The sequence below is a fragment of the Gloeophyllum trabeum genome, assembly GCF_000344685.1.
Source record: "Gloeophyllum trabeum ATCC 11539 unplaced genomic scaffold GLOTRscaffold_00011, whole genome shotgun sequence".
NCBI lineage: Eukaryota > Fungi > Basidiomycota > Agaricomycetes > Gloeophyllales > Gloeophyllaceae > Gloeophyllum > Gloeophyllum trabeum.
In genome coordinates this window covers 926682-953187 of record NW_006920420.1, presented here as the reverse complement: position 1 = coordinate 953187, position 26506 = coordinate 926682, and the positions used below count along the sequence as shown (strand labels likewise).

Sequence of the window (26506 nt, the reverse complement as noted above, 5' to 3'; positions counted from 1 at the left end):
CATACAAAGGCTGGCCGGCCGCTACAAGCTTCTATATTGTACTACATTACACTAAGCTCCCCGCCCGCAACTAAATCGTGAGTTCCCTCTGCCTGCACGATCAGGACGGAGACTGACCGATACACGTAACTATTCCACCCTTCGCCCCAAAGCATGCGCAGCGCGGGCCCCTCCTCTCTCCTGCTCCTCTGGGCCGGGCTGTCTGCTGGCGCGGCGGGAGCCCCCCAAGCGCCCGTCTCGACGAGCTTGGAGGTGCCCGCGAACTCCAGCAGTTCGCTCGCGTCCAGCAGCAGTTCGAGTAGTACGGAGACCATTACCACGTCTTCCCCTTCTCCCAGCTCCAGTTCCGTGAACATCTCTTCTTCTTCTCCATCCGCTGCACCCGACACGTCGTCATCCGCGTGGTCGAGCACCAGTGAGTCCGAGTCTGCTGCGCCCAGCAGCAGCAGCCAATCTCCCAGTACGAGTTCCAGTCCTACTTCGCAGCCTGCTCCTTCCCCGCCTAGTAGTACTTCAGCGACATGGTCCGAGTCCAGCGTATCATCCTATTCTGCATCTTCTTCATCTTCCTCCCTCAGTTCCGTTCCGGGCTCCACTTCCGCCCCTGCTAGTTCTACTTCTGAATTCCCCACCGTGACCTCTACGACGCCCACAACCATAGCCTCTTCATCCCCATCCAGCACGCCGTCATCCTCCCAGGTGACAGATACCCAGTCCTCGGCCAGCGCATCCAGCCCGAGCCAGCCGCCCGCGCAGAGTTCGTCCTCCGAAGCTCCCAGCACGAGCGCTCCCGCGCCGTCGTCGAGCCCCACTCTGTCCTCCACCGACAGCCCCTCTTCCGCGACTTTTACTGGGGACACGTCGAGTGACGGGGAGGACGGGCCCAGCTCTACGTCCGCGCCCAACGCGCCCTCGCAGACGATTGGGACCTCGGCGCCCGCTGATCCGGCGGGCACGGCGTCAGCCGCGCCTACGAGTACCCAGGGAGGGGCAGGGCAGGGTGCAACCTCCGCTCAACCCACGGACTCGTCAGTCCCTACCGAGCCCACGGATACTGGCGTTCCGCCATCCTCGCCCACTGATACAGCTAGTTCGGGTAACTCTGCGCTCAGCACTACTCAGTCAGGCACAGCGCAAGGTACGACTTCTGCTCAACCTCCAGATACTTCAGTCCCTCCTGAGCCCACGGGTACTGAGGGTGGCTCTTCCTCGCCCACGTCAGATCCTACTGATACATCCGCGCCGGGTAACCCTGCTCCTACGTCTGCGGGGAAGGGTACGACTTCTGCTCAACCTCCAGACGCTTCGGGCCCAGCCGAGCCCACCGGTACTGACAGTGGCTCTTCTCCTGCATCACCCACTGCCACTGGGACGTCGGATACGTCCGCGCCGGGTAACTCTGTCCCGACGTCTCCGGGGCAGGGTACGACCTCGATTCAGCCTACGGATACTTCAGGCCCAACCGAGCCCACGGGCTCTTCCTCGCCGACAGTCACTGGAACATCGGATCCCAGTCCCACCTCAGCGCCAGGTGACTCTGCGCCTACGTCTCCGGGACAGGGTACAACCTCTCCTCGGCCTACGGGCACTTCAGTTCCGACCCAGCTCACAGACTCTTCCTCGCCCATTGCTACCGGAACGTCATTTCCCACTGATACGTCGGCACCGGGTGACTCTGCGCCTACGACGACGCAGCGAGGTTCGGGTGAGGGTACGACCTCTCAGCCTACCGGTACCCCAGTCCCAACCGAGATCACAAGCGCTCCGTCGTTCACGGATCCCACCGATACGTCGGCGCCGGGTAGCAATACGCCTACGTCTCCAGGTCAGGGCACCACCGCTGCTCGACCTACGGATACTTCAGTCCCTACCCAGCCGATTACGGGCTCCCCTTCGCCAACAGTTACTGGTACATCGGATCCTAGTGATACATCTGCGCCTGGTAACTCTGCGCCTACGTCTCCGGGGCAGGACACGACCTCCGTTCAACCTACAGATACTTTAGCTCCGACAGAGCCCACGGGTACTAATGACGGTTCTTCCGCTCCTGTCTCGACTGAGTCGTCTGCGTCAGTCGCAGGATTGACCACGGGGACTGCATCGGGAAGACTTGGCACTAATTCCGTCCAATCTACCGACACCTCAATCCCCGCGAGCGTGTCGCAGCCCGTTGATACATCGGCACCTCTGTCGTCCCAGACTGCTAGGGGCACCTCCGCTCCTGCTGAAGGGGCCTCCAGCACTGGTACCTCTGCGCCCGCTGAAGTGACACCTAGTACTGGTGCTACGGACGCTACAAGTACTGGTTTACAAGCCACGTCGCCAGCGGGAGTCGTTACTACGTCTGCTACAGAGTCGGCCCCTGGTGTCTTGTCGTCCGCACAGTCTGGGCTCGGAATGGGAACTACGACGGCTTCTATCACTGCTACTGGTGCGCCGGCTTCCACTGTGTCAGAACCCAGCTCGGATTCGGTGACAGGCAAGTCTCCCGGTGTTGCCTCAACGCCGGCCTCTGCAGTCACTGGTACATCCACGACTGCGCCTCCGGAGACTGGTGTGACCAGCCTTCCCAACGATGCAACCGGGACGGGCGCTGCGAGCTCGCCACGTGCTGAGACCGTAAAGGTCGAGGGCAGCGGGACGCAGGTGATACGCAGGTACGTATCCATTCTTCGCCGCTGCGTTTACTCTTTCTGACGTCCTGGCCCGCGATGCAGTATCACCGGCTCGATCACGCCCACTGTGCGTATCATCCACCCAAGCGGATCCCTGGCCTCCCTCTTCGGTCCAGGGACAACAGCTTCGGGCTACACTTTGTCCTCGGAGAGCGTAACTCTTATCTTCACCTCGACGCTTCCCGACGGGCATCTGACGACTGTAACGACTGCTGTGACGACGGAGACGCTGGTGCCAAACAAGCCTTATCATACCCCGTGAGTTCGTCGGTCTCTGACGTGAATCCTTCTCATCTTCGTTTCAGGCTCACGCACAACCCGGGCGCGCTGATTGGCATAATAATCGGCGTGATCGCGGCCCTCCTACTCTTGGGTATCCTGATCAAGTTTGCCAGGCGAGCACACCGCATCCGGCGCTTAGAAGCTGCCGCCCTGGCAAACCAATCCCGCCCCTTCGGCTTATTAGACGACGGTGACGGCGAAGACGGGCTCCCCGGCCTCGGAGGCGACCACGACATGGCTGAACGCTCCGAACTGTCGTTGAGCTTCGCGACTGGCTATGGGAGCGCAAGCAGGTTCAGCAGGGTCAGCGACCCCTTCGCGGACCCGCTCGTGGATGTCGACGGCCCGGATCGGAACAGCTTCTTGCGGCCTGCGTCGGGCTCGCAGGCTAGTATCAAGAATGCGAGTCGGCTGAATCTTACGGTGCAGCAAGGGGTTTTGATTCCCCTGGACCCGGATACGCAGCCTACCAGTCCTGTCGCGGGGCATTCTAGGCTTTCCAGGCCTGAATCCTTGGTCTATGGACGACCTTATCCTGGGCCAGGGTCTGCGCTCAATAGCAGTGACCAACTCTTGGGATCTGATCACCGTGCGTCCAGAGTCAGTTTCGCGGAGCCAATCGTCGGAGGTAAGCTCGCATTTCCTCTTGACATTAATCAGCCCTGATACACCGTCCTTTAGCTCCAGCGCGCGAGTCTAGGACTTCGAATAGCCACGTCTCCGCCGTCCATTCTCGTCTATCTCAACTTAAGGACGAGGCAGACAGCTCGAGCGTCAACTCAAGTATCAGATTCCGCTCTGGCCCTTCCTCGGTAGAGGAGTGCTCTCCAACTTCAGTCCGCTCCAGTCGCTCTATCGTGGGACCTCCGTCGCCGGTGATTCCTCCTCCTGCTCCGGACCCTGCCCCTGTGCTGCTGAGGCCTGGACCTATGCCTCTGCATACGGTCTTGAGAGCGGCGTCGGCCAATAATCTGAAGAGCCTTGTTCGCCCGAACCATCCTGGAAAGATGCCGGATTGGCACGAGCGTACCGCCGGCCCTGAAGACGCAAATAAAGCTGCGGCCAGGGTATCTAATCCATTCGCGACACCGCCTGAGCCGTCGACCGCAGGCTCGGTGGCAGCCACTCGGGAAGGTTTACTGAAGTTAGACGGTAATGGCCGGTGCAGCTCGTCGAACATCAGCTTGAGAGACGACGTTGACTACTCTCGACCGATAGCTGGGGTACGCTCGTGATTGTATCTTTGCGTCAACCTTGCTTATCCTCTCTTTTAGAGCATCGTGCATAATAGGTCGCCGAGCGGTTTGACTGTCAAATCGGGAGATACCTTCGGGTTAGATGGTGGTAAAGGCAGCCAGCGAGGGACGCCGGGGAGCCGCTGGGGCACGCCAGCCACAATCAACGAAGAAGATCCATTCAAGAGCATATTTGACGACAGCTCGTCAGGGTCATCGACTTACCACACGGCCACGAAGTAGTAGCCGAAGGCTATTGCTTGGACACTCATTCCGGACCATGCATTTCGGACTACCACGTGTATGACTCTGGACGTTAAAGTAAAACGTGTATCTTCCCTTGACTCTACGACAGGTAGCGTGGATTTGAGCATCGAGGAAGGACCACCTGTGTAGTTATCGTGTATTAGTACCTTTGGATATCCCCGCCCAGTCTCTCCTTACCCCCTTAGACTTTCTTGTACATACCCTTTATTTAATGCGTAGCCACAATGACCCTAATCGTAATGCAGGAATGTACTAACAGTTATGCTGAAGTAATATCGCGATGACGAGAAAGTAACGTCGAGGAAGCCATGCAAGGCATCCTTTTTGAGCTTGCAGATATCCATAGGGAACGTCATAACTCACTATCCTGCTGTGGGAGCATCATCTTCTTTACCCCCTGGGATGCATATGAGAACGCTTCAGCGAGAAGTGCCGGTCAGGCCCGGGATCTTGAATGAATATGATTAACCTAACTCTTGTCGATCAGTACTTTTACCTCAAATAATAATACAAGACACGGCTCTAATCCCAGTGCTACAGAAGTCCATCAAGCGGCCCGTACGACGATCACATCCTCCTCTCTAACTCATCGTGTATTGAGAACTCGAGACGCCTCTGGCTCTTAGGGGCTGTCCGTCCTCCGGTTTGCCTGCGCATGTCAACGCGTCAGTCAGAAGACACTCGACATCGCAAGCCGCAGGAGTCACGTACCTCTGCTCCTGACATATGAAGCTCTCTGGCGCGCCCTCCCAATCCTCCAACACGTACTTGCCCACTCCTTCCTCCGGACTATCGTTGTCCTTTTCGGGACCGAACAAGTCCAGCGCGAGTTGGGTGTGCGACACATCAGCGTACGTCGTAACACACCGGGGGTTGATCATAATCCTGGCAGGGCGGAACACCGAGTTGGGTACGCTTAATCTGGAATCGTCGTCCGAGTCCGGCAAGGGTAGGTCGACATCCTCGGACTCGTCATCCGGCATGGCGTCGTAGTCCGAGCCCACGTTTGCGTCCGGGTCGACTTCGCGCCCTCCCGCTGCCTGTCTGCGCTCATTCTCCTCATCCGGGTCCGGATCCCTCTTGGTGAGAGTACGCCTGCGCCTGCGGTTCCCACCCTCCACCGCATCCGAGAATTCCTCCTCCTTCATACCCTCCTTCGCCTTCTGGACCCACAGGTCCCTGCAGAACCACGCCTGGCTGCTGTCCAAACACGGCGCATTGCCCGCGCGCTCCGGCGGCCCACTGTTCTGCCCCGTACTATGCCTGTTCGCGTCGGGGTCCCCACTGCGCCCCTGGCTGCTCGTCGCGTTCCAGTAGTCCGTCCCGGCGCGGTACGCGATGCCCTGGTAGTACGACTGCGCGGGGTCGACGACGTGCGTGCCCGACTCGCAGCAGAACACCTGGAAGGGGAGGTGCTGCGCGTAGCGCGCGGAGCCGAGCTTGTCGCGAGGCGGGCCCGCGTCGGGCGTGGACGAGGAGGGCGACTGGCGGAACTGGTCGCCGAGGATGTCACGCGTACGCCAACTGTGGACAGTGTCATGCAGCGTTAGGATGGTGAGTGTAAAGTGGAACATACCGGTCTGAGAAGATGAAGAAGTCGTTGTGCTTCGCCCAGTCCATCCCACATACCATAGCCGCTTCGTTGGCAACGCTCACTTTGATAGTCTCAAGGATGTCATTAGGACAGGTGAAGCCCTTGAGCCAAATGACACGGAAGAACTTGATATTCCGTTTCGAGTGGAGCTCCCGCAGAGGTTCAAGTGCGAGGTTGCGCATATGAGCTTCCTCGAGTGGATAGTATGCTGCCTCAGGATCGGCAGTCATGGCGGGCACACGGCGAATTCTGAAAGGTATGCCAAGCAAAGTCAGCACCGCTTCGGCGAGGTCGGTCAGAGTCTCCGTCGAGTCTGAGCTGGAGTAGTCAAGCATGGAAACGAAGATGTTGCTTGGTCCGAGGCGCTTTGAGAGCTGCACGATAACCGCAAGCTGGTCAGTCAGGAAGTGGTCGGCGGAGTGGACAATGATGCCAATGTAGTACAGATGGTTCTGGGCGATGAGATCGTCATATGCATCCTCGTATTTGTTCTGGGCGAACGGTCGCGTGAGGGTGGGGCATAGAGCCGCCACCCAGCCGTTCAGAGACAAGAGGGTGTCGATGGCTGTATACACGGACTGGGCGTCCATATTCGCCGTCTCGGCGTTGAGAATGCTAAGCCAGTCAATATCGCCCCTGGAAATGTGGAAATGGTGAGCGACTCACTAAGGCTTCTGATACTTATCCCAAAAGTCTTGCACGCCATCCCTAACCAGGTCGGAAAAGATATCCTCTCTTTCGTCCCTTCCCATCCTCACTTGCAAGAACTTGTGTCTCTGGACATCAAGCGCTTTGCCTGAGCGAGCAACCAAGTCGAGCACATTGGCCTCGCGAATCTGATATGGATCTTGCGAGTATGGGTATACCGAGCTGGAGGACGGCGACCAGAGGAAGACCTTGACAAGGATAATGAAAACACCCAAGAAGAAGAGCCGCGTCAAGCTACGTCGACGAAGCGTCAGCGCCATCGCCAGCAGCAGTCGCGAGCTAGCGAACTGCCAGAGTTACTTATGAGACAGAACGTGTGGACGCTGGCAGGCGAATACAGCAGATTCCGCCATAAATTAGACGCGCCTGTCACGTGGAAGACCTCTATTGCTCTTCCTGCAACTGTGGCCAATAGAATCCCGCGGAGTGATGATAGAAATGGTGGAAGCACATCACATCAAATATCTCGTTCGATAGTAGGATTCGACAATAGGAGAACAATAGCATACTTAGTCATGAAACAAGACGCGAGATCCAACGTAGTGCCCTACTTCACCTTCGTTTTCTTCCTACTCCGGAATCCCTTGAATGCCACACCATCGTCAGAGTCATCATCTATAATAACAGCCGCGGGCGTCTTCCTCTTCCGAGAAGCAGGCTTCGCAGGGGGTGCCACAGGAGTGGGTTCTTCCACGGACCGTAGCGTCGGTGGCGCCTCGTCCTCTTGACTCGCAGGCGCAGCATCCGGCGTCGGCTCTATATCTACCATTTGAGACTCTTGTGACTCCGGCAAGAACAGAGGCTGGGCCTTCGCTGACAATGGAAGTGGTGCAACATTATCATCTCCATCCTCGGCTGGCATTGGCGTTCGAATTCGGTTTCGTGGCTTGACAGCTGCAGCAATTCAATCAGCAGTGGGCTTTGATAGTGCACGAGTATAGTTACCTTGGCTGCGTGCCTGTGCTTGATCAGCCACACGGGGACCAGGGCTAGGCGGGGACACCCCCACTAGCGGCTGTGACTGAGATTGGGTCTGGCTGCCTCTCCAGTACGCTAACCAAGAAGTCAGTCAGGACTATTCCACCTCATATACCGGCCGTGACTTACATGCATACTGATTCTCCTCACTCACAACCAACTCGACCTTCGACCTTCTACCAGGAGCAGGTTTCTATAGAAGTCAGTCAGCGAATCAATCCGACTAACGTAACCGCAAGGCAGCATACATGCTTGAACTTCTTGAAGTCCGGCTTTCCCTGCCATTCCAGCCTCCCCTCCCCTCTCCTCGCCGCCCTCGTACGGTGCTCCGGCACTTCCATCTCCACGACAACCATAAAGTTCCCTCTGACACCATAATCACCAAAGTCATCCATCATCTCCCACTCCCGCTCCTCGTCCCTGTGTTCCTGCTGCTGCTGCAAATCAGGCTTCGATATCCGCAAGTTATTAAACTCCCTATCGAACGTATCCTCATGCTTCTTGCCCTTCTTCTTCGACGCGAGCGCCTTCAGGAAACCTTCATCCGTATCTGGCTGCCCGGGAGCGGCCCCGGATTTTTTCGGCTGCTTGATGCTGTTCGTCATGGGTATCTGACTCGCACCCTTGGTCGACGGCCCAGACTCCGTCACAGACGTCGCAGCAGCCGCTTGGCTCTGCAGCTGGCCCCGGGAGGTGCTGGACTTCGTAACAGACGTCATGCTGTTCTCCTCCTCCTCCTCTGCGACGGCTGCCAACCGCCCTGCAGCCTGCGTACCCGTCTTCCGACCAGCAGCGGTGCTCTGCGTCGTGTCTGTCTGAGTCTGGCTCTGCAACATGCTATAGATTTCTTCGTGGTTGACGGCGCCTGTCTGGATATCGAGCGCCCCGCTTAGCCCGAACTGCGCGAGGTTGCTCGGGTCACTCTCGTCGAAGAGGGCTTTGAACCTTTTTAGCGGGGGCTCCTTGCCAGGATCTGGCTCCTCGGGGTCTTCGAGTATGGACAGAGGATTGATAGCCGTGCCTGCTCTGCGTTTCAGACGCGATGAGCGGGTCTGCGTCTGAGATACCCTCGTCTACAGAGCCACATGAATAAAAGCATAGTAGCGACGGGAGCGGAATACGTACACTATTGTTGTCTGACGGCGACGCTGCCCTGCGAGTACTCGGAGGTTTTACCGCATCCACGGCAGCAATGGACGCGACAGAATCAGAGTCAACACTGTCATCACCAATACTGACCAAGGGAGTCCTCCCGCCTGCACGGCGAGTGAGCAACCTCTGCAATGGTCTTCAGAGTGAGTACAACGTTAAAAGTGGGTTATAGGTGCCTTCATGCCCACCTTGCGTGGCGGAGCCTGTTCCACCTCCGGGGTAGGTTCCTTCGGCGGAGCAGAAGGGCCTGGTGAAGGTGGTCGGGAGGAAGCAGACGGCGTGGCTCTGCGAGTAAGCTTCCGCCGCCCTGGCGGATAAGACGACCCTTGCTCTGGTTCCGCCTGTGACGGCGGTACATCAGACGCTCCCTTCTCGCCGCCGTTTGGTTGATGTTCGGGCGTTGGCGACGCTGACGGCTGGCCAGCTGAATCTAGCAGCATGAGAATACTGACGTCCTTTCAAGATATGCAAGGAGACAGACCTTTCTCGCTTTCCTGAGTCGTGCTGGGAGTGAGATACGACACATCTACGTGCACAACTGCTTTGACGAGATTATCTGGCGGGACGATGGCTGCCTCGTAACTGGCCCATACCGCTGAGTCAGACGATATGAAATGAAAGTCATTGGTAATCACCTGCGAGCTTCATCCACAAGCTCCTGCCAACTGTCCCGACCAACAGCAGCGATCATATTCCCTTCGTCTGCGACAAGAACTAACGCCTTCCCGTTGTTCGCTATCCTCTGCTTACCCTTTGCGAGCACCTGATGTAACTTCGCTCTCCCTGAGTCAACGGCGAATGCTTCGTACTGCCCGCCCCCGCCGCTAACCAGATCTCTCAAGTCGCCCGGCATCTCGCGACCCTTTTCCCCGACGAACAGGAATCGGTAACCGTGGAACAGCTGCACGCGCTCCTCGTTGGGCTCCCACACACGGAAGACTTTCAAAGGCGGTGGAAGGGACGGCGAGAAGGCGGGTCGGTACTTCGACTCCTGAGGCAGTGCGAAAGTGTACTCGAGGGACATGTCGTCGGTTGGAGGTAGGTTTCCGAGACGGATGGCTTCCTCCAGCCATTCTGACTTGACTATACGCGCTAAATGTAGTAGGGAATATGCCATGTGGACCGTTAACGAGAAGGAGGGGCTGAGATAGTGGGTCACTTCGGGGTGGAAGGTGTGAACCACGTTGATGCCTAAGAATGTTAAGTGAATAGCACGAATCGAATAATAGCCGGGCAGATGCTTACCGAGGCCTGCACAAGCTTCCACGGACACAGAAGACTTGCCCCGTGTTGCTGGAGCATAGCAGCAGATCTTCCTCCACTGCACTCTAGTTTCATACCTTAGCTAATTGCAAGCTAGTATCCTCAGCACGCTCACGTCAACAGTACGCCTGAGACAGCTTCTATTTCATCTCCATCTCGTAGGTCTCGATGTGCCGCCGGGTTTGCAATAACTGTCTCCCCTCCACGCTTTATCGTCAAGCCTTTCTCCTTATCCCGCAAACTTCGAATTCGAAAAGAAGGGACCGCCCCGGGATTGGCCTATCAATGGGTTGGGTGTATGCCCATACTTGCTATAGCAGGAACGTACTGCATCCTCGGGACTATAGTCTCCAACTATCAGCTCGGCGTGTTGATTGGAGACCTTGCCGTTGTTGATATAGAGGTCGGATCCAGGCTTTCGGCCTAATTTGTACGTTTTTCCGGGCTTCAATAGCTTGCTCTCTGTAGGGACAGTATTAGCACGCGCGGATGCGGTACGACAGCAACGTACTTCTGATAGAGAGGTCCCCTCTCTCCTTCCCGTCAAACGGCCCTGTTATAACCCACATAGAGACGCGGTTCGGATTTTAGTCTCAGACAACCTTCCGAACCCAGGGTAAGATATAAGCCAGCTTGAGTAGGAAAGGAAGGCTTCAGACAGTATGAAGCATAAATGTTGAGCGCCTGGTACAAGAGGATGAAAGCTCTGAGCAAGGCACAGTGTACGATTGCCGGGCTCCTGAGACAGGATGATTTGTGGCGAGACGCGATCGAATTACGACGACGCGACCGAACGCGTCCGGCCACACGTGTCCAAGCCGGTGGCGGTATCCGAAGCCTCTTCGACTTCCACTCAGCAGAACGAACGTCAAAGATTTAGGATGGGACTGTGATTGCAGCAAAACCAGAAGTCGTGATGTACATTGCAATTCAATCAGTGTCGTACGAAAGCACAGGTCCAAACGTAAATGTACAGCGGTGAAAGTCTATTATTCTCGTACAGTATCCGGCTCAGTTCGTTCACTCTGAACCATCGTCAACTCTCCAAGTTTCCTCACTCCTGCTCCTGCTTACCCTCTTTATCAGGGCCTTCCTTGTCCTTCCCGTCAGGTATACGGGTCTCATCGTTCTCGCCCTTGACCCTCTCCAGCGTAGCAAGCCCATTATTCTCCCCTCCACTCAACGGACTGCTCTTGAACTTCGAGCCTTTGCCGCCCGTCGGCGTCGCGACGCGGACGTGCCTCACATCCTGCGGCGGGCTCCCACCAGCATGCGGCCGCGCGGCACCAGAAGGTGGGCTAACATTGCCAGCAGCCATCCGCCGCTTGCGATCTAGCAGGATGGCCTCGAGCGACGGGGCAGGCGACGCGCTGCGAACGGGATGAGGCTGCGCATAGTCTGCGACGAGGCTGGTGGGCACGGCAGACGGGGGACTGGGGGCACTGGCAGACTTCGCGACCTGCCCAGTGCTCAATCCCAGAGCTTTCTCAGCCTCTTCAGGGCTGACCGACGTCGGGAGCATCTCCGGCGACTCCACAACTATACGCGGTCCAGCAGGCCCCTCCTCACCAATGCGTTTATCAGACTCAGGATCTATCGCCGGGGGTGTCATCTCAGGCAACGGAGGGACAGCAGGGACAGAGGTTCCAATGGTAGTTCCAGCGCCGCTTTGAACGTTCTTATCCCGAGGCGTAGGCGGAGCGCTGCGACTTCTCAAGAAGTTAAGGCCCTTAAACGCCGCGGGAATCGCGATAGGACGCAGGATAGGTGTAGTGCTAGTAGACTTGGATCCTCCCCCGGAACCGGTGGACGGGCGTTTGTCTGAAGCAGTGGAGGTCAATTCGGGGGCTGAACCTTGGCGCCTCAAGCTCTTCAGAGTAGAGCGACCGCCGTGAGAGCGAACCGACTCAGGAGGATCGTACGACACGACATGACCACCTTGAGGGTCGAACTCGTCGTAAATCTCTTCACCAATAAGTTCTGCAAGGTGACTCATCAGTACGGTCCCACACCCACAGACAAGGCTGCTTACCCTCTAGGACATCTTCCAGGGTGATGATACCCACGGGCATGACAGCAGGGTCGAAACTTTGTAAATACTGCACAACTTATCAGGACACTTGCCACGCCATATCAGCAGCAACACGACTCACCGGTTCAGCACGTTCCTTAGAGAGCACAGCATCAGCCGGCATCTCCTGCAACAATCCCGCAGGCCTGAGCTGCTTAGCAATACTACCACGTCTGCTCTTCGTCCCCTCCCGCTGTTCCTCAATATTACCCATCTCGACATCCACGTGCCCACGTTTGTGCTTCCGGCTACGGCCCCTCTTGAAGGAGTGGTTCCGGTCGCGTTTCTCCTGGTCATCAGATTGGCTGCCTTCAGCAAGCTGCTTCTCGACTTGACCATCACCTCGGAGGGTGGCATCGCGGTCGAGGACGCGCGAATCGGTGCTCCCTCGTCCACTTTCCGCCTCGGTCTCTTCGCCGCTAGACTCAGACTCGCCAATGACGCGGTCCCTGATACGTTGAGTGAGACTTCGCTTCACTTCCTTCTTGACGCTCGCTGCACGCTCAACGCTCAGGCGACTAACCTGCACCAAGCCCGGCAATGTCAGGAAACATCATCGAACAGACAAAGTAGCGAGACTCACGATTGCCATGTGGCTCCTTCCTTCTTGGAATTTATCAAGGATGCCAAGCAAGGGTTCGTTCCTCGGGATAAACGGTACCTTGTTAAGGGGAAGCGAACGCAGTGGCACTGCATCTTGAGGATCCAATAATATACACTAACAGGCTTCTTTAGTACCAGAGGATCCGCGCAGAAGGAAACACAAAGAAGTACCTGTTTCACGAGAAGTATACCGATGATCTTCTTGACCTTGTGCATCTCAGCCGGACCGTTGAGGCCGCCTTCAGTCACCAAGCCTGGTACTTCAATATCCTCGTATACAGGGATCCGACTATGGCCGGTAGCACATATGCGCTTTAAGGTCTCGTAGTCCAGCTTCGTATCTATGTGAAGCATGAAGACTTTGTCGAGAGGAGTCATGGCCTGGAAAAGACAGCATAAGCACCCAAGGTCGTCCGGGTTAGGGGAAAAACAAACCTGCTCAACCACTTTCTCTTGCAAGTCGAGGGTCGCACCAATGATTGTCACAGTATCGGTCTTGAGGTCACCTCCGTGTGTGGCATTCATGGCATGCATTGCGACGAGTTGCTTCAATTCTAAAAACAGGCAACACCGCAATGGTGACAGAGGGGATATCTGATAAGATTATGCAGTCTCGAGATAGACTACGCCAGATGACGTACCACTCCGGCGATAGATGATGCCATGATGAGAGCCAAGCACCCACTCCAAAAGTTTGGCGACTGGCCAAGCAACAATACCCTAAATTCGGACATGAAGCAAAAGTCAGTATATGCGATGTCGGCTGCCAAGGACAGATACTAACAAAAGTATAGATAAGGACTTTGACGAACGGCGCCATCTTTGCGCCGATCAAGAGTCCATAACGACTGCATACAGATTGTGGAATGATTTCCGAGAAGCTAGGGCGGGATGGGTTAGCGAAGTGCGCGTTAGAACAAAGGGGTCTGACGGAAGGGGCAATAGTATGCTGGCCTACCCGCAATCTCCCGGCCCCGCAGGCCTTGCCTAGAACTCACATGACAATCAAGACAGTACTGACGACGACGCTCTGCACTCCTCCTCCCAACACCGGGTCGGATATGACTGGCAGAGTCTCGTTGACGATCATGTTCGCAAGCAGCAGTGTCACAAGAAGGAGGTGGCCGTTCTTGCGAATAGGCTTAATCTTATTCGCATAGCGCCTTTGGTCACTGCAGAAAGGATTAGCAAGATATATTGATCGAGAAATAGGAGGCTTACGGTGTGCCACTTAGACTAAGCACATTCAACTGTGTTTCGTCCAGACTCATATAGCCCAATGTCAGACCGGCAAACAAACCCGACAACAAGACAAGAACGGGGATAAGGATTGGGAAGATGATCTTCTCCGTCGGGGGAGTGTCTCTCTTTGCGAAAGTGTGCGTGGCGGCATTGCCGTCGCCATTCGCGGCGAAAGCAGTGGGGCCGCCGTTGGGCGCTGTGGGATAACTGAAGGCAAGCTTGGGAACATGGCTCAATAACGCAGACAGCACTGATACCGCTAGGCCAGAGGAGGGAGAACGGGAAAGTAGTCGAGGAGTTGGTACCATTCGTTAGTGGAAATGCAAGGGGGCGCAAGGCGCGTCGGTGGCGGTTCCACGCCCTTATATGCGCCCGACCCGTCGGCGAAGGCCACGTGAGCTGCGCGGGGTCAGTTGCGCAAGCCAAGCGCGTTGACAGTTGTGGCTGAGAGAACCTCGGCGTGCCTCGGCATTGATGCTTCTCCTGATGACGTAACCCGCTTACGAGCACGGCATTCCCACGCTTCCACCCTCGGCAAGCTAATTCGTCAAAGTCTAACTCTTCTGCTTCGAGGATCTACTTTTCCCAAACATGTATTGAACGAGTACTTGAGCTGCGAAAAGGCAAGGATCGTCTGCACAGGAAGGTCTCGGCCTTGTCCTGCAAAAGGGAGCGACACACATGCAGGGGTGTCGCGGTGTATGCCGACCGTGCTTGATGGGATGCATAGGAATGTCTCGATGCACTGAGCAGGGTGACTTTCGTCACTTATCTTCAAGCATACTTGACGGTCATCATCACCTGGCTACCCCTTGTCAACATAATATGACGAGACACGGCGTCTATATCTTCCAGCTGTTGCACGCGCCCACGTTATCGACCTATTCTTGAGCTCCTGGTATCAGGTGTGTCGATTCTACACCATTGGTTATCTGATACTGTATTGAACGGCGTATCTTCCGAGCGGCATACGTTTAAGGTTTCTAGGTTGTCATCGAGGACCTCACTTCTGGCTCTTCGATTCCCAGCCTCGTGGGCCCGTATCGGGGTGGTGGAAGTATGGGCCCTCGAGATGCCCCGAAGTGACAACCCCTACAGTGAAAATTACTGAATATGGTCGATCGCTGCGCTTATATCGGCGTCGTGCGTCGCTGCAAAGTCGCCTTCCTTCATTAACGGACACACCTGCTCCCTGATCTCTATAATGAAGGGGGTGGAACGATACGTGTTGGCCAGGACCAATGTATGGATGGGCCGATGCGTGTATACAAGCTGATGTCTACGGCCATTCGAGTCAGAGACAGCATCAACAAGGGCCGTTAGAAGGCGTACCCGGAGCACTAAAAGGTGCGCGGAGATCATCTACTCCCATATAACCATGGCAGTGGTTATGTACCAATGCGGAATGGCCCTGAGATGCATAAACACCCATGCTACAGCTCGGCCATGCACCACCTCAGGTAGACTGCAAGCCTTTGGTGATAACTATCATTAGCCTACGGAAAGATGCATGTATGCCAAATGCGAAGCGTCTGAAATCTTGTATAGACAGTATAGTACAAATCAAGCTGCTCCCATGGACCTCCTCAGACCAGCATCCAAGACGCCCTCCATTCCCATCGCGCGACCCGACCCACCGGCCCTCACGCTCTCCCTCATCCCCAACCCCGCCTCCTCCATCCCCTGCAGCACGTCCCTCCAGAGCCCCTCCTCCTCGGGACCCCGCACGCCCCTCATCGCGACCTTCCCATCCAACACTCTCAGCGCAGCAAAGGCCACGGGTAGCCCAACCGTTAGCGCCATCGCCGAATGCACCGGCGTCCCATATGCCATTAGCGTCGATGTGTGGATATCCTCAGGAGACGCCGGTGTGGACGCCGACGCGACGATCTCGTGGTGCAGGATGACCATGTCCCGCTCGCCGGGCCGGTACGCCTGTTTGTGTGCGAGGACGGTGGCGAAGAGCTCGATGGGCGCCATCTCGCGCTGGGGTAGGAGCGGCATGCCAACTACTGGGGAGGTGACGCCTGGAATGACGCCGAACCAGCTGAGTGCTTCCAAGGCTCGCTCGACGGAACCAGTAGACAGCACGTTCGATAGCGCCGAAATGAGCGATGCGTCATCGCCCTTGACGCGATCGTTGTATCGGCTCTCGAATGCACTCCTGACGAGGGAACTCCAAGAATCAAGCCGGAGCTTGGGCTCGAATTCCAGCAGCCCAATTTCCTTGAACGACTGCATCAAATCGCAGAATCCGGGATATCTGGAACACTCGCCGCGTAAGGAGCGCATCATGACAAATATAAGTGGAACATACCGTAGTGTGCCCCGGAGAATGCTACGTAAATCCTCAGTCTTCCCGAGGCCATACGTGTCAGCGTATGGAATACTGTCGCGATTAGCAATGCCCTCCAATTGCAGCACGTTCGAAATGGGGACCCGGTCGAAATGGTGCCTCAGCAAGTTCGGTTCGTCAATCTCGTAATGCTGCTCGGTTATACTAAGTTCAGTCATCACCAACAAGATGAATCTGAAAGTCACACACCCTGTTATTCAGTTTGAACCGCGCGGACGCCTTCGCAGCTCTCAACACCCCTAGCGGGCTCCAGCTGAATTTGTATCCCAACGGACCGTCCTCCGCGCACTCCGGCGCAGGTAGCCCGCCGCAGAAAGACACGAACGACCGAACCTGCTTGCCCTGGGAGCGGATAGCCCCCAGCAGCGAGAATGCCGAGCAGTGGTCGATACCTGGATCCAACCCGATCTCGTTTAAGATGAGAGTATCGGAGGAAAGCGCGCTGCAGAGCTCCTTCAAGGTCAGCTTGCGGGGTTTGGGATAGGGAGCGTGTGACTAACCTGTCGTGTAGCTGTTTCATTGCAGGGGAGATGTAGGACGCGGTTACCATGTGCTTCTTGTGCTTGATGCACTGCTCTGCGATGGTAGGGTGGAAGGTGACGGGTAGTAAACTATGGAACCGCTGTCGTTAGTATCTCTGTCAGATTCAGGATTTGGACGGTTATACCTGATTACGACATCAGTCTCCTCTATCAAACTGCCCAGTTTCCCTAGGTCAGCAACATCCAATGATACCGGCTTCGCGTTCCCAAAACGCTTGGCAAGATTCTGTGCCTCCGCGAGGATATTACTAGCTAAACCAATGAGCAGTAGATATCAGCACTCCACATATTATCAATCAAGGCTCGTTCCTCATACATACCAACCACTAACTCAACCTCGCCCCGCTTCCCGATATGCTCGACAACAGGACCTGCCACCATCCCGCTTCCGAGCAACAAGACTCGCTTCTTCGGCGACGGCTTCAGCTGAGGGGTACCGGCTGTACTCCCCATGTTGGACGACGAAGGGGTCGCTGACAAACTATCCTTCCAGACACCCAGCGGCTCCTTCAGCCACGTATTGCTCCCTTGCAACTCCCCGCCCCTCGTCACCGTCGCGCGATCCAACGCCCTCTCAAGCTCTGCATCAACGCCTCCTTTGTCCAAGCGCCTCATCAGGTCACGCACACGATCATTTACAGCAGAAGGCACTCACCCTCTCCACGATACCCACGAATGAGTGTGCGGAGGTATGACATAATGCCTTGAGAGAAATGCCGGCTTGCGTCCAACGGGAGTGATGACGGCAGTATATCCACCGCCATCATTCGCACCTCCGGCAGGTGGGCAGGGAGACTCCCCGGTCGGGTGCAGAAGAACGGCGCGGAGAGCGTCGAGTGTCTCGGCAGGAATTCCAGACCGCCCTGGGTAACACAAACTTAGTGAACTGCACTTGTTTAAACTCATGGGAATGAGAAAAGCTCCCACCTCGACGTCACAGCTCACATCCCCGACGCATCTCCCCCGTCCCTTCTCACCACCCCACAGCCCGCGCGCGATCTCCAACGACGTCGCAAGACCCTCATTGGTCATCACGCGCGGGAAGCCCTGCGCCCAGCCAGCGCCGTGGAGCAGGAGCGTTAGGTATGGTTGGACCTGTTACAGCAGCTAAGGGGAAGTCTGAGGCGACAAAGATAAACGCGCACCTTCACGTGGAAGTTTGATTTATAGAGGTGTGGATTCGCATAGTAGTCCTCGCGGTTATACGGTCGTCCGTCGACGCCGCTGAAGTATTCATGCGGGAGAGCATGTACGAGGTATATCTACTATCTAGTGAGCGATACCGCGGGTGCCATCGTGAATAGGACGAACCTTGTGTAGGTTGGCCTCTGAACATGAAACGGATTTAGGAAAGGTTCGAATATACCCTGAAGATGGGATGATATTCCTCACCAGGACTCCCAACCAATCTTGGTAAATCCTCCACGTTCACTTTCTCAATGGGGAGGTCGGATAGTATATCCAGCATCCCCTGAGCTACTTTCCCAGTCCTACAGAAACCCTTAACAATTCATTCCTCATTACATTATCTCGTGAAAGTGACATACCCGGTCACTCCAATGATAATGGGGCCCACCTCCCTGGGCGTCCCGCCCTCCTTGATCATTTCCCCCACTCGACTGAGCGAGGCACGGATGGATGGTAGGTCGGGGTGCATGTGTGGCCGAGGTGTATACTGTCCGGAAGGGTTGGGCAGGGTTAGGGTTTACCAATAAACACGGTCATATATCCAGGAATTTAAGATGAATGTCTTCGAGACCACTTACGAGGAATGGTGATGCAATTCCGAGCTCGAGGTGAAACTGGGCAAGCATGGAGAGTGACTCCAAGACGCCAGCCACTGTAAAAGAGGGCGTGTATCAGTGTTTGGTGAGAGTAAATCCGCCGAATGATATCTAGGACGGTGAAGCAGACGAGCTGACCTCCAGCAAACCACCCAAACCCAACTGTTCTCTTCCCTTTCTCGTCGGTCAAGAGCTCCCAGTCGATCAGACGTGGCAATAGCTCCTTCCGCTCGCCACTGCCAGGCCTTGCTTCCAGGAACCGGTCGAGGAGAGGCATGTTATATAGCTGCCCCTTGATAGTATGCGAGAACATGAGGTGGGTGCGTGGAATGCCGTCAACTGGTGTTGTGAGGAGCTCGGCGAGCGGGGTCTCTTTGATACCCAGGATGATATGCGCGGGGGAGAGGTTGGGATGAATTTGTGCACCGGCCTGGGTAAGAGAGGAAGTCAATACGACATGGATTGAAGGTGTTCACTGGCAGGATAGCGGGTACGTGGAAACAGCTATTACTGTGATGACGCGCCCCCCGTCCACCGACGGAGTGCAGACCTGTCAACATACCTTGACGAACTCATCGCTCCTGTACACCCTGCGCGAGCAGTCTTGAACGAGCACATTGACCCCGTCCTTGACAAGCTCATGAACCGCATCCGGCGTGAGCGGACACCTTCTCTCCCATATTCTCTCGGAATCCTCTCGTCTGATGCCGATGGTCACCGGCTTCGGGTTCGCGAGGTGGTGGTTAGACCGACACAGCAGTCGGCGTCGAGCAAGTACCAGCGGACGCGAACGCATCGTCGGAATAGGTGACGACGGCCAGGTTGCAGCGGCTTTATGTAGTGGTAAGATCCGCCCGATAGCTGAGCCCGGTGATGGCGACACGTAGAATGCTTAGGGTCACCTCCCGCTGATCGAGACTCACCTGCCAGTCTCAGGTGCATTTCTGCAGGACTTCACACGTTTTGAGTCGTTGCGACTCGTTCTAGGGTGCATTGCAGACCTCGCGGTCGCATAGAACGGCAGAAGTAGACGCTGCAAGTCTGCATACGTACTCTCTGCAGGAAAGAGTCTGACCGTGGGCGCTAAGGAAGACTGATCGCGGAGGCATAGCCGAACATACACGGTAATACAAGTCCAATACAAAGGTCTTGTAGTCTCTCTAGACCAGACTACAAAGGGACTAGTCCCACTACGGCCAACGGTCGTATTCAGATCTAATCGGGCACCGCCGATTTTCTCTCCTGCGTCCGATCATACCTGCAAAGGACGCTCCATATACCTCTCAAGCCGGTATCTGGTAGAGCTTGTCTGCTCTAGGAGTCTACTCAGACGCGACTCACTTGCATCTTTAGACGTCGGTGCACCCACGTAAGGTGTGAGTATGGGCAGAAAATTGAAAGAACAGGTCCTCGCGCTCGGGGGAGACGAGGGGGACTTAGAGTTGATCAAAAATATTGAGAAGGGCGGGAAGGATGATGCAAGTAAGGCGGCCGACGTACGTGACATGCCCTTGTGTCTACACTGTGTTCTAACGTTCCCAACCCTACAGCCAAACCTCACGAAGGACGTGTCCAAGTTCTTGAAGGAGCTCAAGTTAGATGGAAAGCAACCGGGCGGGAAAGGAGAGGCCGACAAACAGTCTTCAAAGAAGAAAGAAGGCAAGAAGTTCGAACCACAGCCAAAAGAAAAGCCTGTCAAGAGCGGAAAGCCTCAGTCTCCTGAGAAGGGCGGTCCGGTAGAGGGTACGCCAAGTAAAGGAAAGCAAGCAGACGGTAAGCCAGGCAAGGGAAAGCAAAAGACGAGGGATGGCAAGAAAGAGAGGAGGAAATCTGACGCAGGCAAGAAGGATCTACCAGCAAACCCCACTCCAGCGTCAGACCCCTTGCCTGCAAAGTCCACAAAAATCGTCTTCGACGCGTCCCTGCTCCCGGATAAAACCGCGTCTGCTTCTACTTCAAAATCCTTGTCGACTGTCGAAATCGAGGCCACACCCCACTGGTACACCCTTATTCCCCCTCTACCCCCGTCCTCTACGCCCCTCCCTTTGCCCACTCCCGTCCAGCTCACCTCCTTGTCGAAGCGCGCATCAGATCTCTTCGCTGCCCTCCCCCCACCTCCCACCTCCGACGCATCTTTCCTCTCCAAGATCTTGCAATCCGGTACCCTATCGGACAAGCTCTCTGCGCTGACACTACTAGTACAGGGCAGCCCGGTTCACAACACGAAGGCGCTGGAGACACTGAAGGGCATGGCGGCGAAGGGTGGGGGTAGGGACGAGAAGCTCAAGGCGTGCCGGTGCATCGTGGACTGGTGGGTCGGCGGTGGGGGGCCTGACCGGAAGCTCAAGTGCGTATAGGCTCGTATGCCTCCCATCTCCCGCCTACTGATCTGACGCTTCACCGTGCCAGGCACTTCCGCGACCAGCCGCTCCTCCACCCGGCGGTGACGGACACGCACCTCGTGCTGTGGCACTTCGAAGACTACCTGAAGAAGTTCTTCTTCTCCTTCCTGCAGATCCTCGAGGCGCTCACGTTGGATCCGCTCCCGTACCCGCGTATGCAGGCGCTGTCGTTCATCTACACGCTGCTGCGCGATAAGCCGGAACAGGAGCAGAACCTGCTCAGGCTGCTCGTGAACAAGCTTGTAAGGACCTGTCCTATACTCTTAACCTAGATAAATACTGAGGGCGGGAACTCATAGGGCGACCCGACGAAACAAGTGCCCTCGCGTGCGTCGTACTACCTCCTGCAACTGCTCCAGGCGCACCCGGCAATGAAAGGTATCGTCGTGCGCGAGGTCGCATCACTCATGTTCCGCCCCGCCTCCAGCTCCTCCTCGTCCTCTCTCCAGGCCGCCGCATCCACTTCCAACGCGCACGTCCGGTTCGCGGACAAGGAGAAAGCAGTGCCGAAGGCGGACGTGAACATGCACGCGCTGTACTACGGCGCGATCACGCTGAACCAGATCGTGCTCTCGCACGCGGAGACGGACCGGGCTGTCGCAAGGCAGCTGGTGGATGTATACTTTAAGGTGTTTGAGGGGGTTGTGGGGCGAGGGGTGCAGGAAGAGGAGAAGGACAAGGAAGGGGAGGGTGAGGACGCGGAGGGGGATAAGAAAGGGAAAGGGAAGTATAAGGGGCCAGCGAAAGGGAAGGGGAAGGGAAAGAAGGGCAAAGGGGTTGAAGTGGGGTTCACCGAGGTCGAGGATGCGAACTCGAAGCTCATCTCGCAGGTGCTGACCGGTGTCAATCGGGCCCTGCCGTACGCCCACCTTGGTCTCGGCGACGTAAGGTAAGTATATTCTTCATAGGCCCGTGAATGCAACTACTAAAGCACCGATGATACTACTAGCTTTACCAACCATATCGACACCCTATTCCGCATCACCCACACTTCAACCTTCTCCACCTCCCTCCAAGCGCTCACCCTTCTTCTTCAAATCACCACCACGTTCAGCACTTCTCCCCAGGCCGCCTCGCACTCCTCCCTCGCTAGCTCGATCACGGACCGCTTTTATCGGACACTGTACGGTACGCTCCTCGACCCCCGGCTTGCGAGCACGTCCAAACACGCGATGTACCTTAATCTGCTACTGAAGGCATTGAAGCTGGAAAAGGACAGGAAGGGCAGCAATGAGAGGGCTAAGGCAATTGTCAGGAGACTGGTGCAGGTCTTGCTTTCGGGCGGGATTAGCGCGAGCTCGGAGGTTGTCGTGGGAGGGTTATGGGTGCTCGGAGAAGTGAGCTTCCCTCCTACAATCCGATATAAATCGCTAATTTTGGTTTTTTGGTAGTTGTTCAGCACCATACCTGGGCTGAGGAGCATGCTCAACGAGCCGCCCAAAGCGAGCTCCTCAAAAGCCGCAGGGGACGAACAGTATGACCCACGTAAGCGCGACCCTCAATACGCTCATGCGTCCTCAACACCCTTGTGGGAAATAGTACGCGCACTTCTGCAGGCTTCTTTGCATGCGATGCTAAATTATCTTTAGTGCCCACTCCTCAATCACTACCACCCGACTGTGGCCCTACACGCCAGACAGCTCGCTCAATCCAAGCCAATCACATCTTCGCCTGACTTATCACTGAACTCACTGGGTCACTTCCTAGACCGTTTCGTATACAAGAATCCGAAGAAGCGGAAAAGTGAGACGGAGGGCGATGATGCCGGAATTGGCAAGGGTGGCAGCGTAATGCAACCTGCCGCAGCTGATGGTACAGGCGTAAAGAACCTAAAGGGCAAGGTTGGCGAGGACGATGTGGTAAGAGAAGAGGGGTGGTGGAAGAGGTCTGCGGATAGAGTCCCTGTTGATCAGGTTCGTGTCGATTATAACTCTTGATTTCACAATGCCAGACTAATTTTCTGCCTCACAGCTGTTCTTCCATAAATACTTTAATGAGAAGGATAAGAAGGATAAACAACGGGCTGCCAAGAAAGCAAGGCGAAAGGGAGGTGAAGACGATGATGAGGACGACGAAGAGGAGGAAGAGCGCGAAGAAGAGGACGAGCGGATGGAATCTGACGAAGGAGAAGATGAAGGCGTAGATTTTGATGAAGCAGGCGATGACGATGTTGCTGCCGACGCTGAGAGTGACGCCGACGAGGCAGAGATTTGGAAGGTCTGCTCTCCGTTTATACTGGTATATGCTTACAACAGGACTTACGATTGCCTCACTCAGGCTATGAAAGCATCCATGAAGAATATGGACGACATGGGCGACGTGGAATTGTTGGAAGACAGCGAGGACGACGTTCCTTCTGGCCTGGATGACGTGGATGAAGAGGAGGACGAAGACGACGATGAGCAGGGAGACGAGGAAGAGGAAGGGCCCTCGGAAGGTGATGAATCAGCGGAAGAGGCGGGGGCCGAATCAAATGACGAGGCCGATGAAGACGATGCGTTCTCTTTGGCCGAGGCCTCTGACGCAGAGGATCTCATCGACCTTGATGCAGACATGCCCGACAGTCTCATCCCGTACGACGGGTCTGATGGCGAGAGTGATGCTGATGAGTGGGGCGGTCTCTCCGGAACCTCCAACAAGAAGCGGAAACATAAGGAGAAGGAACCAAGCCGGCGCAAGAAGTTGAAGAGTCTGCCTACATTTGCCAGCTACGATGACTACAAGAAGCTGATAGAGGATGGGCCGGAAGACAACATCTGATTTGCCCTCCTTTGCTAATCGTTCTTTGATTACTTACAATGGGAGCTAGTATAAAATTCTATGCGCAGCGATTACTCCTGTAAGCTATGTCGAAGCCATATCCACAGACCTCATGGCTCGCAAAGATTCTCCCAGCACCTCGGTTTTCATCCTCTCACTAGGATTTGTTGCCCAGCACTGCTGTATTACGGACCACAGAGCATCCGATAGTTCTCCCGCTGGACGTGGGGGCCTCATACCATTGATAACTTGGGTCTCTGACCAGTCTACCCCTTGCCACAATTTCTTCTCAGAGTATACCTGCATGGAACGTTGTAACTCGTCCTTAGCTCTGATAAAAATTGTAATACCTCAACACACAGGCAAGCAAAAGCGTTTATGTCATACGCCGGAGTTATGGCCGTCCGGATCTGTTGATTCATTTCGTCCTCATTGTCGCAAAGCCTGCTCCTCAACGTGAGGATCTCGGGGGCCATATAAGCGATCGTGCCAGTGTTGCCATTCTCTCCGCTGATGGTGAAAGACTGGAAATATGTGCTTATACCGAAGTCGGTAAGACAAGGTTCGCCCTCGTCATCCACAAGGATGTTCTCCTGAGAACGTTGACGGTAAACGAACATTGGGTGGATGGGCGAGTAGACCTACTCCTTTGATATCCTTGTGAACTAGCGGGGGATCATAACTTTCGTGCAAATAGCAGAGAGCGTCTGCGATACGCTCGAGCTGGTCAAGACCTCAGTACGTCCGAAGAGGGGAGTCAAGCTTCCGAATCCTACCATATATATGAGGTTACAGTCTCCTTTGGACGTGCGAATATACACAGGCAGATTACCGTTGTGACACCAGAGCGACAGCAAGCCATGTCTTCCCTCTCCATACTCACACACCCCGAGAAGGCGATGGATATTGCGATGGCGCAAGTGCCACCATATAATGGCCTCACGATACAGTTGCTGTGATGGACGCGTAAGGGTCAGGGAGCGAACTCCAAGGATATGAGGATACCGTGAGCTTCTTGTCCCGCTCCTCTGGACATGTTGCACTGTCGAAGTGTAGAACCTTCACTGCAACAGTCCGTCCGTCTTCGAGCGTCCCCGTAAAGACCAAACCAAATCCACCGCGGCTAACAGGGAGGCTGGCCTTCGACACTGGGCTTTTTACAAGGAGGGACAGGGGAATCACTCCGGTGACCTTGACAACTTTCCTTACAGCTTTTGCACATTTCATCCTGAGCAAAGTGTCTTCCGCGGTGCGCTCCGGCATTCTATCGAATGTATCAATAGCCTATATGCAAAGATATCAACTTTGAGGCGGATAGAATCGACAGAATGACACAGACATCTTGAAAGAAATCAAGCACGAACGTCAGGAGCAATTTCGGTAGCTGTAATATAACCTCCGTTAACTTGGGCCAAGTCAGTAGCGCTTGTAACTCCGTCCCTAGTATTGAGCTTGCACCTTCACCGAAGACAAGCCCTGCCGATTTGTCTGACTGAGTACCAAGTTCGTCGGGGGAAAATGAATCCTTCTACCTAGTATCGTGTAAGAGAGCTGGATGCATTCATCTGGCATATCCACGATCAGCGTATTGATCTCTTCCTCTTTATACCGATCGACCAGTGCCGATTCCACAGCGCCATGTCTTTCGCAATGATCGTCATCAAGGATATTCCGTTCTTTGTCGTCGTTCTGAAGGATCAATTTGTCGTACGATCGCTGCAGGGGTTCCAGTAGTCACACAGATACATAGTTCGAAGGAAAGATAGAGGGACGTACCCGAACGTCTGTGACATATGTCTTGGACCGCTTTGCAAGGCGGCGGATATCGGGCAGTGCTCTGAGTGATCCCAACCAGGTACTCGAGTCTTTCTGCACTCTTTCCCGCCATTCATTCAGCCTGATATGATGGTCAGTATCCTATCGCTAAAGTCGGAGAAACGGACTCTTTGTAGAGTTTTTCCAACTGTTCCCATTCGTCGTCGGATATCATTCTTTTGCCCTGTTGCCTCCATTTCTCTCCCTCGTAACGAGCTCGCATATTTTGGTGGATGACATCGAAATATCTCTTAGCAGCACAGTTAGCAGCAGGGGGAAGTGTAAATCGACTCATGATGGAGAAGAACAACCGGTATTCTTCCTGAAGACAGGTCCTTAGGAATAATATCGGGGTAAATCGCTACTGCGGCGACGATCCGTTCTACAAGATCGGAAGGAGTAGACCAGACTTGGGGGAGATGGCACCAAGGCAGCGAGAATCGCAGTACGGCACTGGCATCCTGGAGGGTATGCTTGCCGCGCGCACGACCCTTGTATCGACATACTTACAACACTTTCATGCTGTGATTATCAGCCAGGGCATAGCTCCCTCGGCGGAAAGGACTCTGAAGGAGGCATGCATGTCATTACTTACTGGCAATATGAGCGTGTGTTTGTGGAGGTTTGTGGTAAGTGTGTGGCACTGATAAATGCCTGATCTGAATTAAAGGGCCCAAAAGTGGGTCCTTTTTGTCCGGAAATTCAGGCGTGTCTCCCGGAAGGGCCAAAATCAGGCAGATATGTCTGCAGGGTCCGAAAGGCCAAAATTCGTCCGGA

General features: G+C 55.3%; 7 protein-coding genes across 7 annotated transcripts; 2 read left to right on the top strand and 5 right to left on the bottom strand.

The window, feature by feature from the left end:
* Positions 1-153: 153 nt before the first annotated feature.
* On the top strand, positions 154-1188 carry GLOTRDRAFT_45994 (uncharacterized protein; the record flags this gene model as incomplete). Its single annotated transcript, XM_007870018.1, has 1 exon — positions 154-1188. A coding segment is annotated over one exon (1035 nt), but the record flags the coding sequence as incomplete, so codon positions are not given.
* Positions 1189-4227: 3039 nt separating this feature from the next.
* GLOTRDRAFT_107256 (uncharacterized protein) lies at positions 4228-4383 on the bottom strand (the record flags this gene model as incomplete). The annotated part of the gene is made up of 1 exon (XM_007870273.1): positions 4228-4383. The coding sequence occupies one exon, from the start codon at positions 4381-4383 to the stop codon at positions 4228-4230; it is 156 nt and encodes a 51-aa protein (XP_007868464.1).
* A 506-nt stretch (positions 4384-4889) lies between these two features.
* GLOTRDRAFT_63852 (uncharacterized protein) lies at positions 4890-7070 on the bottom strand. Its single transcript, XM_007870272.1, has 4 exons — positions 6720-7070; positions 6036-6668; positions 5171-5983; positions 4890-5108 (listed from the first exon to the last, which is right to left on the bottom strand). The coding sequence occupies exons 1-4, from the start codon at positions 7019-7021 to the stop codon at positions 5027-5029; spliced, it is 1830 nt and encodes a 609-aa protein (XP_007868463.1). The 5' UTR covers positions 7022-7070; the 3' UTR covers positions 4890-5026.
* A 3966-nt stretch (positions 7071-11036) lies between these two features.
* Positions 11037-14407, bottom strand: GLOTRDRAFT_63849 (DUF21-domain-containing protein). The gene is made up of 10 exons (XM_007870271.1): positions 14050-14407; positions 13827-14000; positions 13613-13709; positions 13470-13548; positions 13264-13382; positions 13000-13209; positions 12809-12943; positions 12308-12748; positions 12187-12253; positions 11037-12134 (listed from the first exon to the last, which is right to left on the bottom strand). Exons 1-10 carry the CDS (start codon positions 14376-14378, stop codon positions 11209-11211), a joined length of 2577 nt encoding a protein of 858 aa, XP_007868462.1. The 5' UTR covers positions 14379-14407; the 3' UTR covers positions 11037-11208.
* A 997-nt stretch (positions 14408-15404) lies between these two features.
* Positions 15405-19548, bottom strand: GLOTRDRAFT_140080 (uncharacterized protein; the record flags this gene model as incomplete). Its single annotated transcript, XM_007870270.1, has 15 exons — positions 15405-16333; positions 16388-16557; positions 16616-16868; positions 16927-17037; positions 17094-17220; positions 17289-17564; positions 17624-17831; positions 17896-18063; positions 18114-18230; positions 18280-18296; positions 18361-18458; positions 18516-18643; positions 18735-18808; positions 18891-19182; positions 19315-19548. 15 exons carry the CDS (start codon positions 19546-19548, stop codon positions 15634-15636), a joined length of 2973 nt encoding a protein of 990 aa, XP_007868461.1. The 3' UTR covers positions 15405-15633.
* A 580-nt stretch (positions 19549-20128) lies between these two features.
* Positions 20129-24192, top strand: GLOTRDRAFT_117237 (CBF-domain-containing protein). Its single transcript, XM_007870269.1, has 9 exons — positions 20129-20248; positions 20303-21099; positions 21162-21396; positions 21454-22043; positions 22104-22491; positions 22546-22692; positions 22744-23067; positions 23126-23371; positions 23432-24192. The coding sequence occupies exons 1-9, from the start codon at positions 20135-20137 to the stop codon at positions 23912-23914; spliced, it is 3324 nt and encodes a 1107-aa protein (XP_007868460.1). The 5' UTR covers positions 20129-20134; the 3' UTR covers positions 23915-24192.
* GLOTRDRAFT_95182 (kinase-like protein) lies at positions 24181-26024 on the bottom strand (the record flags this gene model as incomplete). The annotated part of the gene is made up of 9 exons (XM_007870268.1): positions 24181-24214; positions 24275-24507; positions 24560-24648; positions 24798-24867; positions 24920-25178; positions 25279-25402; positions 25447-25630; positions 25691-25811; positions 25858-26024. 9 exons carry the CDS (start codon positions 26022-26024, stop codon positions 24181-24183), a joined length of 1281 nt encoding a protein of 426 aa, XP_007868459.1.
* Between the last annotated feature and the right edge of the window lie 482 nt (positions 26025-26506).